Raw genomic sequence first — 14,560 nt, forward strand, 5'->3', positions numbered from 1 at the left:
AACAAAGAAAAAAAAAACAACCAGGAATGGCAGGCGTAAGCAACAACACTAATTCTTAAAAGATTCTCCCCCCGTCCACCGCAGCAAAGCACTCAACCCCAAGCCCAGCCCCAGCCCCAGGCCAGGCCAACCATTACAGCCCTCGGGCCCAAACATCCCCTGTGTCCCACAGCGAGGCGGGGTCTGATGGAGCCCCGTCCCCCAGCCGCTCCTCTGCGCGCTGCACGGAGTCCCGGCTACATGCACGCCGCATCTGCAAGCGTGGACTGGGAGAAGGGTGAGCGGGGGAGGAGTGGTTGAGCCGGGCTCTTTTCTCCCGCTGTGAAAGACACCTCACGAACGGGACGCAAGCAACGCTGCAGTTTCTTACAGTACACGCGAGAGCTGACCCGGAAAAGGAAGCGTCTCCCCGCCCTGCGGCCTGTCCTGCAGGCGCATGTGCCCGCGCAGCGCCCTGGTTGGCGGTGGAGGCTCGGGGCAGGGTTGCGCATGCGCCCCGCTACGGCCGAGTTCAGCAGGTGTTCCGAGTGCGCGTGTGCGAGCGGTGATGGGCTGTTGTGGGTTGTGGGTGAATGTTTGAGTCTTGTCTGTTCTGTGTATCTGCGGAACGATTTGAGATTAGGGTCAGGATCTGTAATTTTCAGAGCTGTGTGTGCATTGTTGTCTGCGTGCATACTGCTTTGAATATTTTCCGGTACTGCTTAGCTTCGAATTCCCGAGTGGTGACGGGAGCGCTGTTGGCGTGCCGTGTGCTCACAGTAACGTCAGTCACAGTGAATTAAAGAAGTTTTGTTCTCCACAACGCTTTTAACCAATTGTCGAGTGTTACGGTTTCTACTTCCATTTTGCTTTTATACGGGTATGCTTGGTGATTAATACAGCAGTGTAAGTAAATCACAGAATGACAGAACCACATGACTGATACGGGTTAGAAGAGACCTTAGAGATATCTGGTCCCAGCCCCTTGCCGTGGGCAGGTTTGCTACCCACCAGATCAGGCTGTCCAGGGCTCCATCCAGCCTGACCTTGAATATGAATGGAATATCTCTGGGCAATCTGTTCCAGTGCCACACTACCCTCTGAATAAATTTCCACCTAATAGCTAATTTAAACCTGTTCTTTCATTTTAAAGCTATCAGTCCTTGTCCATTCACTATGCTCCTTGATAAAGAATCTCTCCAGAACTTTCTTGTTACTCCCCTTTAGGTACTGGAAGGCTGCTGTAAACTATCCTGGAGCCTTCTCTATGCTGAATAACCCCATCTCTATTAGCCTGTCTTTGTAGAAGAGGTGCTTCAGCCCTCTGATCATCCTTGTGGCCCTCCTTTGAATTTGCTCCAATGGTTATTTGCTGTTACTCCAAAAAGTGAACACTTAAAAGATATTTCCAGAAGGCTAATGTTCCTAAAAAGCCAAAGATAATCAGCTAGATGTGAGAGAATGGAAACATTCAAGGAGTTTCAAAAGTAATTCCTTGTTCAGTGCAAAGAATGGATGTAATTTAAAATAGCTATACATTAGACACAGCTTTTGCCATTAATATCATGTTCTGCTTAGATAATAGGATCAATTAGCTTGGAAAAGACCTTCTATATCAAGTCTAACCATCAACCTGAGCTACCCAGCTGCATAACTAAACTGTGTCCCTCAGTGCCATCCCTATATCTTTCTTAAATATTTTCAAGGATGGAGAAACCACCACATCCCCCTGGGCATCTCCTTCCAACACTTGATCACCCTCTGTTTTAAAAATGTTCTTTCTAAGTTCAATCTAAATCTTCCTTTGTGCGACTGAGGCCATTTCCTTATGTTCTATCACATACCACCTGAGAAATGAGACCAACATCTTTCTCACTGCATCCACCTTTCAGGCAGAGAGAGACATGAGTTCTACCCTCAGACTTCTCTCCAGACTACACAATCTCAGTTTCCTCAGCAGCTCATCTGTCTTGTTTTCTAATTCCTTCCCCATCGAAGTGTATTGTAATGTTGTCCTGTATAGAATAAAGTAGAAGAAGGTAAATACACTGTAACCACATAAATATATTTTACAAATGTGGGCTCAATCTTGTATTGAGATCAGTTTGTCACAGTTGAAACTTGTGCATGTGAGATAAAAAAAAAATGTTGTGAGCACTTGTGGAGCCGACAAAAATGAAAAAAGAAAATGGATCTAATTTTGGAGTCATTAAAATGTATGGAATGTTGCAATTAGTGTCAGTAACAAAAGGAGCTGGATTAGAAGTTATTGTTTACATACAGTGGAATATTAGAATAAAATGTCATGGTCATAGTCATAACTGAAACACTGGAATTTTGAATTTGTGAGCTATAAAATATTTGTCTTTTTATTTTCAGTGAATTTGCAGTTATTGTAATTGAAAAAATAAAATACATGCTCCACCTGTTGGTAGGAATGTGGGATTTCAAATCTCATTTGTTGCTTCATCCAATTCTGAAAAGTTTTAGAAGAAAATAATACTGATGATTTTTCTACTTAAAATGTGAAGAAATTTGAAGAAATGAGGACCAGAAGAACAACTGTGAAAATAGCATGTAATTAATCTGTTTTATGATCAGTTGAGTAATCCAGGCAGTTTTACCTCTAAAGCAAAAAATTGCCTAGTAATTTTTCTCAGTACATGAAAAAGTTTATATCAGAATGTTCTTTTAATAATGTGTTTCATACTTGATTGTCACCTAGGCTGAGTGCTTTCATCTTGCAAATTCAAGTCCAACAAATCTTTCTATTGGAAAATAGTTCTACCATTGCTTAAGTACAGGCTCTTTACTCATGAGGTGCATGTACAGAAGTTTCTGGGTATTTTGTGTGACCACAATTCTCATTATAATAATAACAAGATATAATAGCTTTATATTTAAGTAATTTATAGGAATGTAACAATCTATATTAATTGTAATTACAGAGTAAAAAAAAAAAAAAAAAATTAGTAGGAAGGGTAGAAAAGCCATCCCTTGCCTTGGAGACATAGATCCACAGTTCCACCTTCCACAGTTTTACACAGATGCCAGGAAAAGGTAAACCAGGCATCTGAAGAAACTCACATTCAGTTTTCAAACAAATCAGTTGTGTGAAAACACTCTTGGGGGATCACTTGGAATTGTTTATCTTAAGTGCGGCTTCAATTCAGGTTGCCAGCATTACAAGCATTAGAACCAACGTTGCAGCCATGATTACAAAACACTGTACTGATGAAAAGTTTTCACTGTAATTGAGAATTTCACTGGCAATTTCAGTTTTTGGGTTTATAGACTTGCTGTGCTTCTTCGTTGTGACTTATGTACTGGTTCTGTGTTCAAGTTGTTACAACTTAAATAATCCTTCCTCTGTCAAAGGAAGCATGATATCAGTGGCTTAAAATGATTGTGCTTTGGGGATTATTATTACCAGTGATGCGTTATGGCATCTTGTTCTAGAAAACTGGCTTCACACCATACTCCCATAATTGCCACACTCCATTAGAATTCTTAGACAGAAACACGTATTTGGCAATTATCTTATATCAGCTTGAGGTAAATAGAACAACAAATTATGAGTGGCAATTATGAGCATTGAACAATCTTACAAAAATGTAACACACAGAAGAAGTTAGAGACAGAAAATCTTTCAGTTTTCCTTCCCACTCAATAGAAAAACAAACAAGCAAGCAAACAAACAAACAAATAAACAAAAAAAAAACACCTGAATTTCGATACCATAAGACCTCTATTCTTTAACTAGTTTTTCATATGCAGTGTTTCCTACTGTTTGTTAAAATGAAATGTTTATTATTTCTATTGCACTACCTCATAAGGATCGTAAATAGACTTCAGGAGCCCATTGCACCAGGTACTGTACAAACAATGTGATAACTGCCTTCCCTCCGAAAAAGCAGCTGAAGAAAATAAATCACAGATGGTAAATGGTTTTGGTGAGGTAACAGAAGAGAGAGGTACATTTTCACAGTCACAGTAATTTTAGAAGCCACTGGCTGGAAAAAAAGAAGTGCAAAAATGCCATGAAACATCTTCAGTATTAACTGTGAAGAAGATCCATAAAATGGTCTTTTGCTCTTTCTTACTCTTTGATGGTGAAGGCAATGCAATTTAGAGTACCTTTTTTGAACTAAATAGTTCTGTTAAATGCAATGGTTATGAAGCACAACAGAATTACTACATCCATTCTTTGCTCTAGCAAAGCAATTCAGTTATGAGTAAAATCTTCCTCCATGTGTACTACTGAGGAATCATCAAGCCACAGTATGATCAAGAACAGTATTTTCCCTGTTACCACTTCAATAATGTTGTGTGGAAAAAACTAAACACTGAAGGAACAAAGAATTCCCATTAGCAGAAAATCTGGCAGAAAATGCTATCCAGCCTGCTGAGTCCTTTCCTAACATAACTCAGGAAATAGAAAAAATCCATGGCTTTCATCATTGCCACAGCAGATGTCTAAAAAACATTATGTTTACTTTAAAACGTTTGGATTTCTTTTGATGCTTATTCTTCTGATGTGCCATTTCATTTCTGAGCCCCTTAATCTGGTTGAGTCGCAGTGTCAACTGCTAGCTATATCCTTTCATGCTAAAAAAGTTTATTTTTACTATACAGTTTTGATTTCCACATGCTCATACCATTCTAGACTCTAGGACAAGCAGAAAGACAATCAGTCAATGCAAAGCTTGTGGTACCATTTTAGGAATGCCAGGAGTTATGATGAGCATTGAGACTATTTTTACCTGTGTGACAGCCTCTGTGGAATTGGGAATTTTCACACTGCAAGGTGGGCCTGAAGACATAAGAACAAACTCAGCACTGTAAACCTCACCCACTTAGCATTTAGAATTTTCTATCATTTTAAAATACTGGTGTTGTAGTGAGCTTGGTCTTAGTAAGGCTTCCCAGCATTAAGTCTCCTTGGAGATTTTTCCTTGAACATAATGGTTGTTTGTGTCTTAAATAGACTCTCTGACAGAGAATTTTCAATTTTCATGTTTCTTTTTTAAGCAGTAAGTCACACAAGTTAAAGAAAAATGATGGAGAGTAATGGCTTCCTCACTACTACCAGTAGCTCCCCCAAAGAATTTCATTAAAAGTACAGCATAGCGTACTGCATCAACGAAATTTTTTAAACTCTGAGGATCATGAAAAATGAATAAAAAATTACATGATCCTCTGAGAAGCACATGAAATTTGTAGTAGCACACACTCTTGTTAAAGTTAACAGTGTTCATGGCCACTCTGTATAATGATCTATTGTATTGTCCTGTAATGTGTAGCCGTGGGCTGGGAGCAGCACAGAACCTGTGTGTTCCCCACAAGAGCAGATCACAAAACAGTCAGTGTCCCTGGGTTTTTCTTTCCAGTTGTAGTGTTTCTTTGAAGTGCCTGCCAGGCAGTTTCTGTATGTAAACTTACCTCATATGGCAGGCATCAAGGTACAATTTGTGGGAGTTGGATAAGGTCCTTGCACTGCTCTTTTTTCTGCACTCACTTCAAGCTAGTCAGCCTCTGCCTGATCCCTCATAAGTATTAACCTGTCTACATGTGTCATAGGTTCGTTATTTATGCTCTAAGAAAAAGTGATATTCAGAGAAAATACAGAAGAGAGATGTTTTAGCTTCATTTCTCTGCCTTTTTTCTTTCAGAAAGGTGGGAGAGGGAAGTAGAGCTCTGTGAGCTTGAGCAGGGAAGCATTTCTGTCTTCAAAATGCTGGAAAGGGATTTATAAAATGCAGAGACAGAAATTTCAGGGTATGAGAATTTGGACCAAACTCTCTGGCCACTGGGTGCCACTCTTGTTTCACGATGAGTGAGCTGCAGTCTACCAATGAACGAAAAGTTTACTGACTGCTGTACATCCTCGTGTCGAATCAGGCTGCTGGAATATGAGCGCCGTATATTCTGCCTAGCAGAAATAAAAAGCAGAAATTAAATGATACAGGATTACAGTAAACAAGAAAGGAAGATTTAGCTAGCAAAACCCAAGCTACAAAACCTGGAGGTTTGGGTTTGCTAAATACACCACAGGAAAGAGTAAGTTGTTAATCACAGTGGCTCTGCTCTTCATCTCCTAATTAGGTTAGGTCAGAATTCATATTTTGCTAAGAAAACGGTGAGAAGATTGTTACATCAGCTTTTTTTTCCTGATGAACAAATACAATATTTTCCAGTAATGTACAATGTGTACAATAAAACATAGCACCTCAGTTTGAACCTTAACTTGCTTATATCCTTTAGGTGTTGTAGCTACCACGCTGCATTCTGATTACCACCATTACCGTAATGATGGGTAGTGAAAAGTTAAGCTAACTGGAATTATTTTCTGTAAAGAACAGGAAAGTGCTATGCTGAAATTAAGAATTAAACACAAGAAATTTCTCTCCTAATCAACAGTATGTCTTCTCAAAATATATTGTGCTCAGACTTTATCTATTGTAAATTACTAAATTTTTGTTAAAGCCATGTTGATGGTTGATTTTCACCAGGTGAGAATACTTTATTATTTTATGTCCTGTTGGTTTGATTTGGCTGTAATATATTCTAATATATTTGAAAATATAGCAGTGATTTGCTCACTTCTAGATACATTCTGTCATGCTGTAATTGGGAAATGGAGGAATGTGAGGTAAACTGATTTCTTTCTTCACTTCAGTAACTTATTTGAAGTTAATTTGGAGCCACAAATCCATTCAGACTGCTAATGAATGTGTCTGTTCAGCCTTGTGTATTAAGTAGACATTATTTAATGTTGTATTCAAAGCTTAGAATGGATTTTTTTTATATTGTAGTTACACTCACATGACCCTAGAAGGACTTTGGCATGTCAAAATTGTATTGGCACAGCAGAAGACATGACCTGTCTGGAAAACCTTGCTTTGTACATCTATAAGAGTAGTGAAAATATAGACACTGACAAATGAAGAGAGTGAGGAGGCACTGAGTTAGTAATGGTCAGCGTGGCAAGCTGTGGTCTCAGAAAGGCAGCATTTTTCTTATAGCATCACAGAAGAAGGATCTGAAGGGCATGATCTTTGTGGATGTTTACAGGAGGCAGAAAGGAGAAAGCAAGGTGCTTCTTTGAAACATAGGCTGTTCTCAAGAAACAGATGACCCCTCAGCAATGAATAGGTTTTTGGGAAGCAAACCTAGAAAGCTTTGTAAAGGGCTGAGTAAATGTGAGAATACATGGTATATGTTGCAATATAAAAGGAGTGGCAGTGGAAGATATAAGAAATGAGACATCTAGTCAAAGTGAGAGGTAGATGATGAAGTGCATGTGATTTTTGATGGTTTTGACAAATGGAGCAAGGAAGCATTTGTGAAGGCCAGGAATCAATACAAAGGCAGATATTACTAACTAGAACAATTAGGACTTTTCAAAGATGCTTAAATTGACTATTTTCTGTAACTATTGATTGTCTTTGATAACCCTTTCCTTCAGATTGAGAGTATTTCAGATCACATTTTCACTTCTGATCTCTGTTTTTTGTTGTTGTTTGTTTGTTTTTCCAAGATTAATATTTCCTGGTGCTACCGTATATATAGAATATAATGGTAAAGGGGAAAAATCCATAGATGACTGAAACTTGCTAAATTCCAAACAAGTAATACAGCAGCATCTTTACAGAATTACAGAATTGTGAAAAAGAGCTCTTTAGATAACTTAACTCAACCCCTCTGCTTAAACAGGTCCAACTAGAGCAGGTTGTCAAATCGGTTTTTAAATGTACCTTATGATGAAAGCTCTCTGGCCACATGGCAGAGTCCACAGCTGCATCTCATAAACTTATATTGGGCTTGTTATTCAGGTCTGGGAGTTGGGAGTTGACTGCTACCCATGTCCCTCCTGCTGTAATTCTAGAAACTTTCCAACAACTTTGGAGATGCAACTGAAGGCAAACAACATGAGGGAACCATAGACATAAGATTTCTGACTTCTTAGCCGTGAAATAAATCAAGGACCTCTCTTTTCCACTAAGGTGCTTACCTCTCTTCATTCTCTTTTTGTATCAACTATGACTCCTGGGTTCAATATGGACACAAAAAGCTAGATACAGCTCAAAGCAAGATCCAGTTTAGGAGTTCAGGAGGAGCTGGCAAACTTAAGAGTTTAAGATCTTAGAATTTTGGCTCTTTTGGTTATCTAAAGCCCAAGTCAAAATTCCAAGAATTTTTCTGCATGTTATTTCATTTCCTCAGGGCTAGAGATATTTCTGGAAGCAATTATATATATATATATATTGCCAGATAGAAGCTAATACAAAATCATTGCTTCAACAGAGAAACATGCTTGTGGATGAGCTGCACAAATTCCTGAGCTGCAGTGATATTGTCCTGAATATGAGCCAGAAAAGAATATTTCCTGCCTAAACTATTATTAGTAGGCTTCTTCACTACATTGCTACAGTCATGGATGGCAGTGCTATGCCCTGTGCCATTCACCGTGCCAATCACACAGAGAGCATATATGCTCATGGCATTTATTTGCCTCATAAATCACTCTGAATCATCATCATTACACTTCCTCTGCCCCTCCTTTGCTTTTTCTCAGCTCCAGTGTGTGAAAGGTTTCATACTTTTGACATGGGTTAATATTGAAAATACTGATCTATATTGGTCACATATTTATGTCACCTAGTTGCCTGTACTGAAACTCAATGTGATTTAGTCTCCTAACTCAATTTGTTTTGAAATGTTACCTTTGGTGATCTCTTGTATTTGATGAAAAATGCAGCTGTAAACATAATTTTGAGTTAGTTGATAACCTAGGTGAGTAAATGTTATGATTTTAAGCTGCTGTAGAGAAATTAGCAGATGTGATTTTATAGCCATATACATCTGATCATTGTCTCCCAGCATAAACACACACTGAATACTCATTCTTGTCTATTACAAACAAGGGCAAATAGAGGTGCATATAAACTGGAAGACCATGAAAGCATGGTCATGGAGAATGTCCTACATTAAAGTTGTTTTGCAAAACGTAAAATTGGCTTGCAAATATTCCAGATCTATGTCCTTTCTAAGAAGGATCTCTGCTATTTCCCATTCCCAAGATACAGAGATCTGTTCGATCTGCATTTGGATTTATTTTCACATTTTTCCAGATATCTATGTGGTTAAAAAAATATGCACAGTTCATGCTGTCATCTTCACTGTCATGCTTTAATTAGGAAATTCAACTTCTTCAACTGAAGCACTATGTAAAAGTGAGCTGACAAAACTGTTTTTCTAGAGCTTCCAAACAGATCTCTGCAAGGAGTAACTGTGCAGATAATTAAAGAATGTTTTTTGTAGAAAGTGTTTTCCAAGTCATTCTGTATTTAAACACCTTAGGTCAGCTTTGTTTTTTAGGAGATTTGAATTGTTCTTCTCTTCCCTTCCAAAGTACAATTTAATCATGTGCTCAATCCTTTTAAAGTGACTAGGTGGAATTTTAAGTGTCAGAATACTGAAAAAGTAATTCAGCTATGGAGCTGGTATCTGTTGGTTTGAGTTCAATCCTACATGAAAGCATTAATTAGCTTCAGTTCATGAAGCAAGCTCTCAATGAATGAATTTCTTGATTGACATTGTCCTTTAAAGTGATTTTCATTCCTTTTTTTTAACAGTGTCCCAGTGCTTTGTGGAATTGAACTTATCTAGTAAGATATTAGCCTTTTCCTCTCAAATTAGTTACAGAATTTTGAAAATTCTTAGATCTCTTTCCTCAGACAAGCTTTGGATTTTTGTACAGTAGTTAACACCAGTTAGGAAAAAAAAAAGGATAAAAGGAGCATAATAAAATGCCTTCTGTTCCTCCTATCACAATTGCAAATGTCCATAAATGTTTTCTGATTACTTCTGCAGGAGGTGAAAAATCCTTCCTCCCCTAGCATTAGTTTAATAGAAAATATTAGTGAATGGAATGAGAAGGAATGGATTTACTCTTGTAAATAGTATTATTGCAGACACAGCTTTAATGTACCTTTAAGCAGAGCAATAACCAAATACCATTATCTTGGATTACTATAGAGCCAATAATGCAGAGGTGATAAAGAGTCAGGATGAAGACTTCATATCTGGTTCTGCTAGAATTTATTTTAAGCTATTAATGGAGGATAGACATAAGAAATAAACAGATCCACCTTTGCAATCAGGAAATTCTCTAAGTATGAGCAAGGTTGCTGATATCAGAAAGCAAATAAATGCAGCGTAGCCTCAAATAGTCATAAAGGGGATAAGTGCATCCCAGGAAACTGAAGCAGAATGTTATTTATTTGCCTGGCTTTATTCTTTGTTATTGTATATTCTTCACATGAAATATTTAAAGAGGAAGTTTAAAATTTTCTATCTATCACTTTAAAATTAAGTCAGCTTTCCTGGCTGCCCATTTCTGTGCTGTGCTGTGTGTGTGTATTGAGCTGAATCCTGTTACTGTGTGAGGTAACAAGCGTTTTCCTGTGTTCTTTACTTAAAGTGGGGATTAGTCTGGAGTCCAGCATCAGAATCTGTGCTCAGATATTTGGATACTTTCTCTTCATTGAAAACCTCAAATCTTGTTTCTTTTCTGGTACTGTTTTTTATATATTTTTTAAACCTCCTCCCATCTGATCACGGAGGACCTACTTCTCATGTAAATACTTTATATCTTACGTGGAATTCTAAGAGTGAGTAAGCATGTATCATGCAAATCGTGGGAATCAAAATATTTGCCTTTGAAGTCATGGTGCTTAATAACAATGTTAATGATTGCCATTAGTAAGAAAATTATTCAATTCTGTTTCATGTTCATTCAGAAAGCTCACCCTCTGATATTTTTAAGGACCATGTCAAATACACTTAATACAGTTTGTAAGAGAGGAAGATCAAACAATAATCTTGGTCCTGAAAGGCTGCAGTTTACTCATTGTTCTGCCATTCTTTTGAGACCTTGAGGCAAACTGCTTAGCATTTCTGTGTCTCAGTTCCCCATCTAAAAACTGAAGTTCTGAAATTGCTAACTGACAAGGATATTGTGAGAAACTATATGTTTTGAACACCAAATGAATGACTGCACCTTTTTCCATTGAAGCTTAACTAGCAGCAGCCAGTAATTTTCACCTGGCTACTCAACTGCAGCAATAACTTCCACTGAACTGAGCCTATCTGGTAACTGGGTAGTATGGATCTACCCAGGTTGCCCTCAGACTTGATTGGATGACAGCAAGTTTTATAGTTCTTGCAACAGTGGCTGTCCAGTAACTACTTTTCTCTGTTAAAAGTGACTGCCTGTTTTCTGTATTAAATTGTTTGTTGTGCTTTAAACTGCAAGATCTTGCTGGTGCCTAGATTATCTCCACATGAAGGTGCTTGTACATTATTATAGAGTCATCTCTTAATCTAAATTTTCATATGCCAAGCTGATGGAGCCCTTTAATTGTGGTGCTCTCTGAAGTCCTTGAGTATGTTTGTGGCTCTTTTCTCTACCCTAATTTGTTAAAATTCTAAGGTGTATGATAGAACAGTTTGTAGTATATCAATATTAGCCTCATCCCTCCTGCTTATTAACAAATATCTCTTTTTGGTGCAGCATTTTACTGAATGAATGCGACAAGATGTTTACCTACTAAAGCCTCAATTTCAGTCACTAATTTACAAAGTTCAGCTCTATATTTTAAGCTTGGCATGCCTTCCGTATTCTGAGATGTGCAGTTTCGCAGTTGGGTGTGTTCAGACACTTAGTTTCAGTGACTGCTCAGTGGCATAGGTCATGTGTTATACTTTTGTTTATACTTTTTATGGTGATATAAGAGTAAGATTATATATACATTGTATCTTGGTTCAAATTGTTTGTCAAATTAAATAATATTTGCTGAGGAAGAGAAAGGCTGGAAAGAGGACCAGCAGACAGAGAGACACGAATGTAGCACAAGTTATTATGGGAAATGTAAATCTGAAAATTTAGATTGGTCTTTGCTAGTTTCCCTGAAAAGAGGACAACCAATTTCATGCCTCTACTTAAAGGTATGATCTCTTTGGAGAGCCAAGGAGATTTCTAGTTTCTTCAGTAAGTCTGTGAGAAGAGTCCTTTTCATTTAGGTGGCATTTCTGGTGAAGGCATTTAGAGTCTCACTTGAGAAAAGCTTTCAACTTCTAGACCAAGCCTCTCTCATGTGCCAGCTCCCTTGTAGCAAAGAATCCATTTTGTATGCCTTTAATTAAGCATAAGCACTTTGGTAGTTGTAACATTAATGTCTGGATATAAAAGCATCCTTCTCCACAGAGATGTCTTCCTACTTAATGCTCTTCATTACTGATGGTTATCTATACCTATAGCATTAGGACAGTCAGCATGTAGTAAAGCACTAGTAGCTATTTTGCTATAAACAACTCTGGCCATCTGAAGGGAATTCTTTTTTTTCCTTTAAAGTTTAGCATTTCAATATTTATAATATATAATTCTGCACTGACATTGACTATCTGAGCCAAATTTTACTGTCCTCTTTCTGGCAAAACTCCAGTTAATTTCATTGACTAGACTCCAAAGGTCTGGTTCTGCAGAATGCCAAGCAGCTACATTTTGCTTTGGTTTCACTAAAAGCTCTTGCAAATCAGTACCTCCCAGCATCAGGCTATTTTTAAAATGTTCAGGCTCCTTTATGAATGCACAATGTTATAGAAGGATGACGTACTTGCTGTAATATGCCTTGGGTGGCCAGCATTTGTGATTGTGCTTAATGTCTTGTATTAGAGATACATATTTGTAATGACAACCACAGCTTCCATTAAATAATAAAATAGGTGATGTATATTCCTGTCAGATAAATTGTACTCAGGCATGTTTATGTTACCGAAAGTCCAGTTCACTCAAATCTTGCTATTCTCCACATGGTTTCTATTTAAAGTAACATCTATGTTGACCAGTATCACAGCATACATTTGTTTGTTTCATCTTCAACCTTTGATATTACATTCAAAGTTGTCCAGCTGTGCCTCTTAACTATATTCCTCTTGCTTGTATGGTAAGGAATCTAAAAAAGAGTGATTTTATATGGCTAACTCTTCATTGATATGCTTTTTGCATAGCCCTCTGAATTTTCTTAGCAGCACACAAACTCAGAAAATTGCATGACTGTTTTATTAACATTACTGTGCAGATGCAGGCATTGCTCAATCTAAACATTTTTATCTAAATATAATGACATTGTATAGTAATGTACAATTAATGAGTATTCAGTGTTGCAGGTTGATCAAGTTCCTGTGACAAGTATAATTGATTATAATTGGTGCTACAAGACCACCAAAACTCAGGCTTTTTGCAGAAGTGCATCAATGAAATCTTATCCATGTACCTTAAGGTGAATACGATTGTAAATTATCTTTCATATTCAGAATTACTGTACCAGAGAAACAGTCTACACAAGAATGAAGGCAGTCCAGTAATTTAATAGAATAGAAGAGAGTAAGATAGATTGGCCTTCCAGACCCACCCTTCAACTTGACATTAGTCTTCTATGCATGCTCATCAAAGGGAACCATATTTAATCCTCTAGGACAGTAAAAGTATTGTTTGAAGTAAGTTTGAGGCACATGTGTAAGGACTGGCAGGCTCAGGGCTTTTATCCTCAGTGAATAAAAATGTCTTACCACGTTAGAAATCATTATTGTTTAGAAATAATAGTTGCAACTACTTGAAGCAGCTGGCCTTTGAAATAAGCTAGTTTGAGTGCTTCATTATACTGTAAAACTTTTGTTTGTTTCTGTGTATTCTGAAAGGTTATTAATATATATCTTTTAATGAGTCTAAGCTTTTTAGTCCTTTCTTGCTTTTGATAGGAGAAAAAAATGTGTTTCCATGTCAACTGACACATTTGTTCACTTACATTAAAACCGTTGTGTGAATGAAATTTATTTCACTGTATGAGATGATTTGTTGAAGGTCAAGAAGACTAATGCTAAACAGACTCATTTGGCTATATTTTTAAAATGCAGATCAGCAGTTCACCCTCATTTGAACATATTCAAATGCAAGTAATGTGTAAGTAGGCATTCCTGGAAAATGTTTCTGTTCATGACTGCAGCTTAAATGCAGTGGACACTCAATTTTATTCCACAGACGAAGAAGTACAGAATTTCTCAGACAATTGAATGATCAGACATAAGGAGACGAAATTGCTGCTACAGAACGGATAACCTGACTGGTAGGACAATGCCTAGCTAAGCCAGTTTTTAGCACTCAGGAGGTTTAGGCTATAGACTATCCGGTACCTGCTACAGCCCTCCACCTTGTAACTGCTCTGGTTTCTGAAGACCAACGCAGATTCATGCCTGGCATTGGAATGCTTGAGAAGTGTCAGGAGAAGAGACAGCAGCCTGGAGACAGTTAATCTCTACTGCATACAGTCATGCACCTCCAGAGCCACCTCCTGCTATGCTGCTTAGATCACCATGAATTTGCGTTCTTTGAATGCATGTTTTATTTATCCTTTCATATTCATAGGGCAAGCTGGGTTGAAGCAGTGTCACATTTTTCTTTTCCTTTTCATTGTTCCTGAGGAAATGCAATTGATTCCCCCACTCCTCCTCTTAAAAA

The 14,560-nt window shown here is 37.7% G+C and overlaps 2 protein-coding genes across 8 annotated transcripts in view; both read right to left on the bottom strand.

Moving 5' to 3' along the window:
• Positions 1-422, bottom strand: part of TFB1M (transcription factor B1, mitochondrial) — a 32,237-nt gene extending 31,815 nt beyond the window's left edge. For 3 of the 7 annotated variants that reach the window (XM_019612932.2, XM_019612931.2, XM_031552471.1), the window contains exon 1: positions 132-149. In XM_019612932.2, coding sequence (XP_019468477.1) covers positions 132-134 — 3 coding nt within the window. In that variant the 5' untranslated portion in view covers positions 135-149. Of the gene's footprint in view, positions 1-131 lie in introns of all 7 variants that reach the window. The other 4 variants (XM_010707228.2, XM_010707227.3, XM_019612935.1 and 1 more) reach the window with 4 other exon arrangements.
• Positions 423-13,073: 12,651 nt separating this feature from the next.
• The window catches only part of NOX3 (NADPH oxidase 3), a 40,646-nt gene continuing 39,159 nt past the window's right edge, over positions 13,074-14,560 (bottom strand). The window contains exon 14 of the mRNA XM_003204134.4: positions 13,074-14,552. The gene's annotated coding sequence lies outside the window, so the exon portion shown is untranslated. The remainder of the gene's footprint in view (positions 14,553-14,560) is intronic.

The sequence above is a fragment of the Meleagris gallopavo genome, chromosome 2 (genome assembly GCF_000146605.3).
Source record: "Meleagris gallopavo isolate NT-WF06-2002-E0010 breed Aviagen turkey brand Nicholas breeding stock chromosome 2, Turkey_5.1, whole genome shotgun sequence".
Classification (NCBI taxonomy): domain Eukaryota; kingdom Metazoa; phylum Chordata; class Aves; order Galliformes; family Phasianidae; genus Meleagris; species Meleagris gallopavo.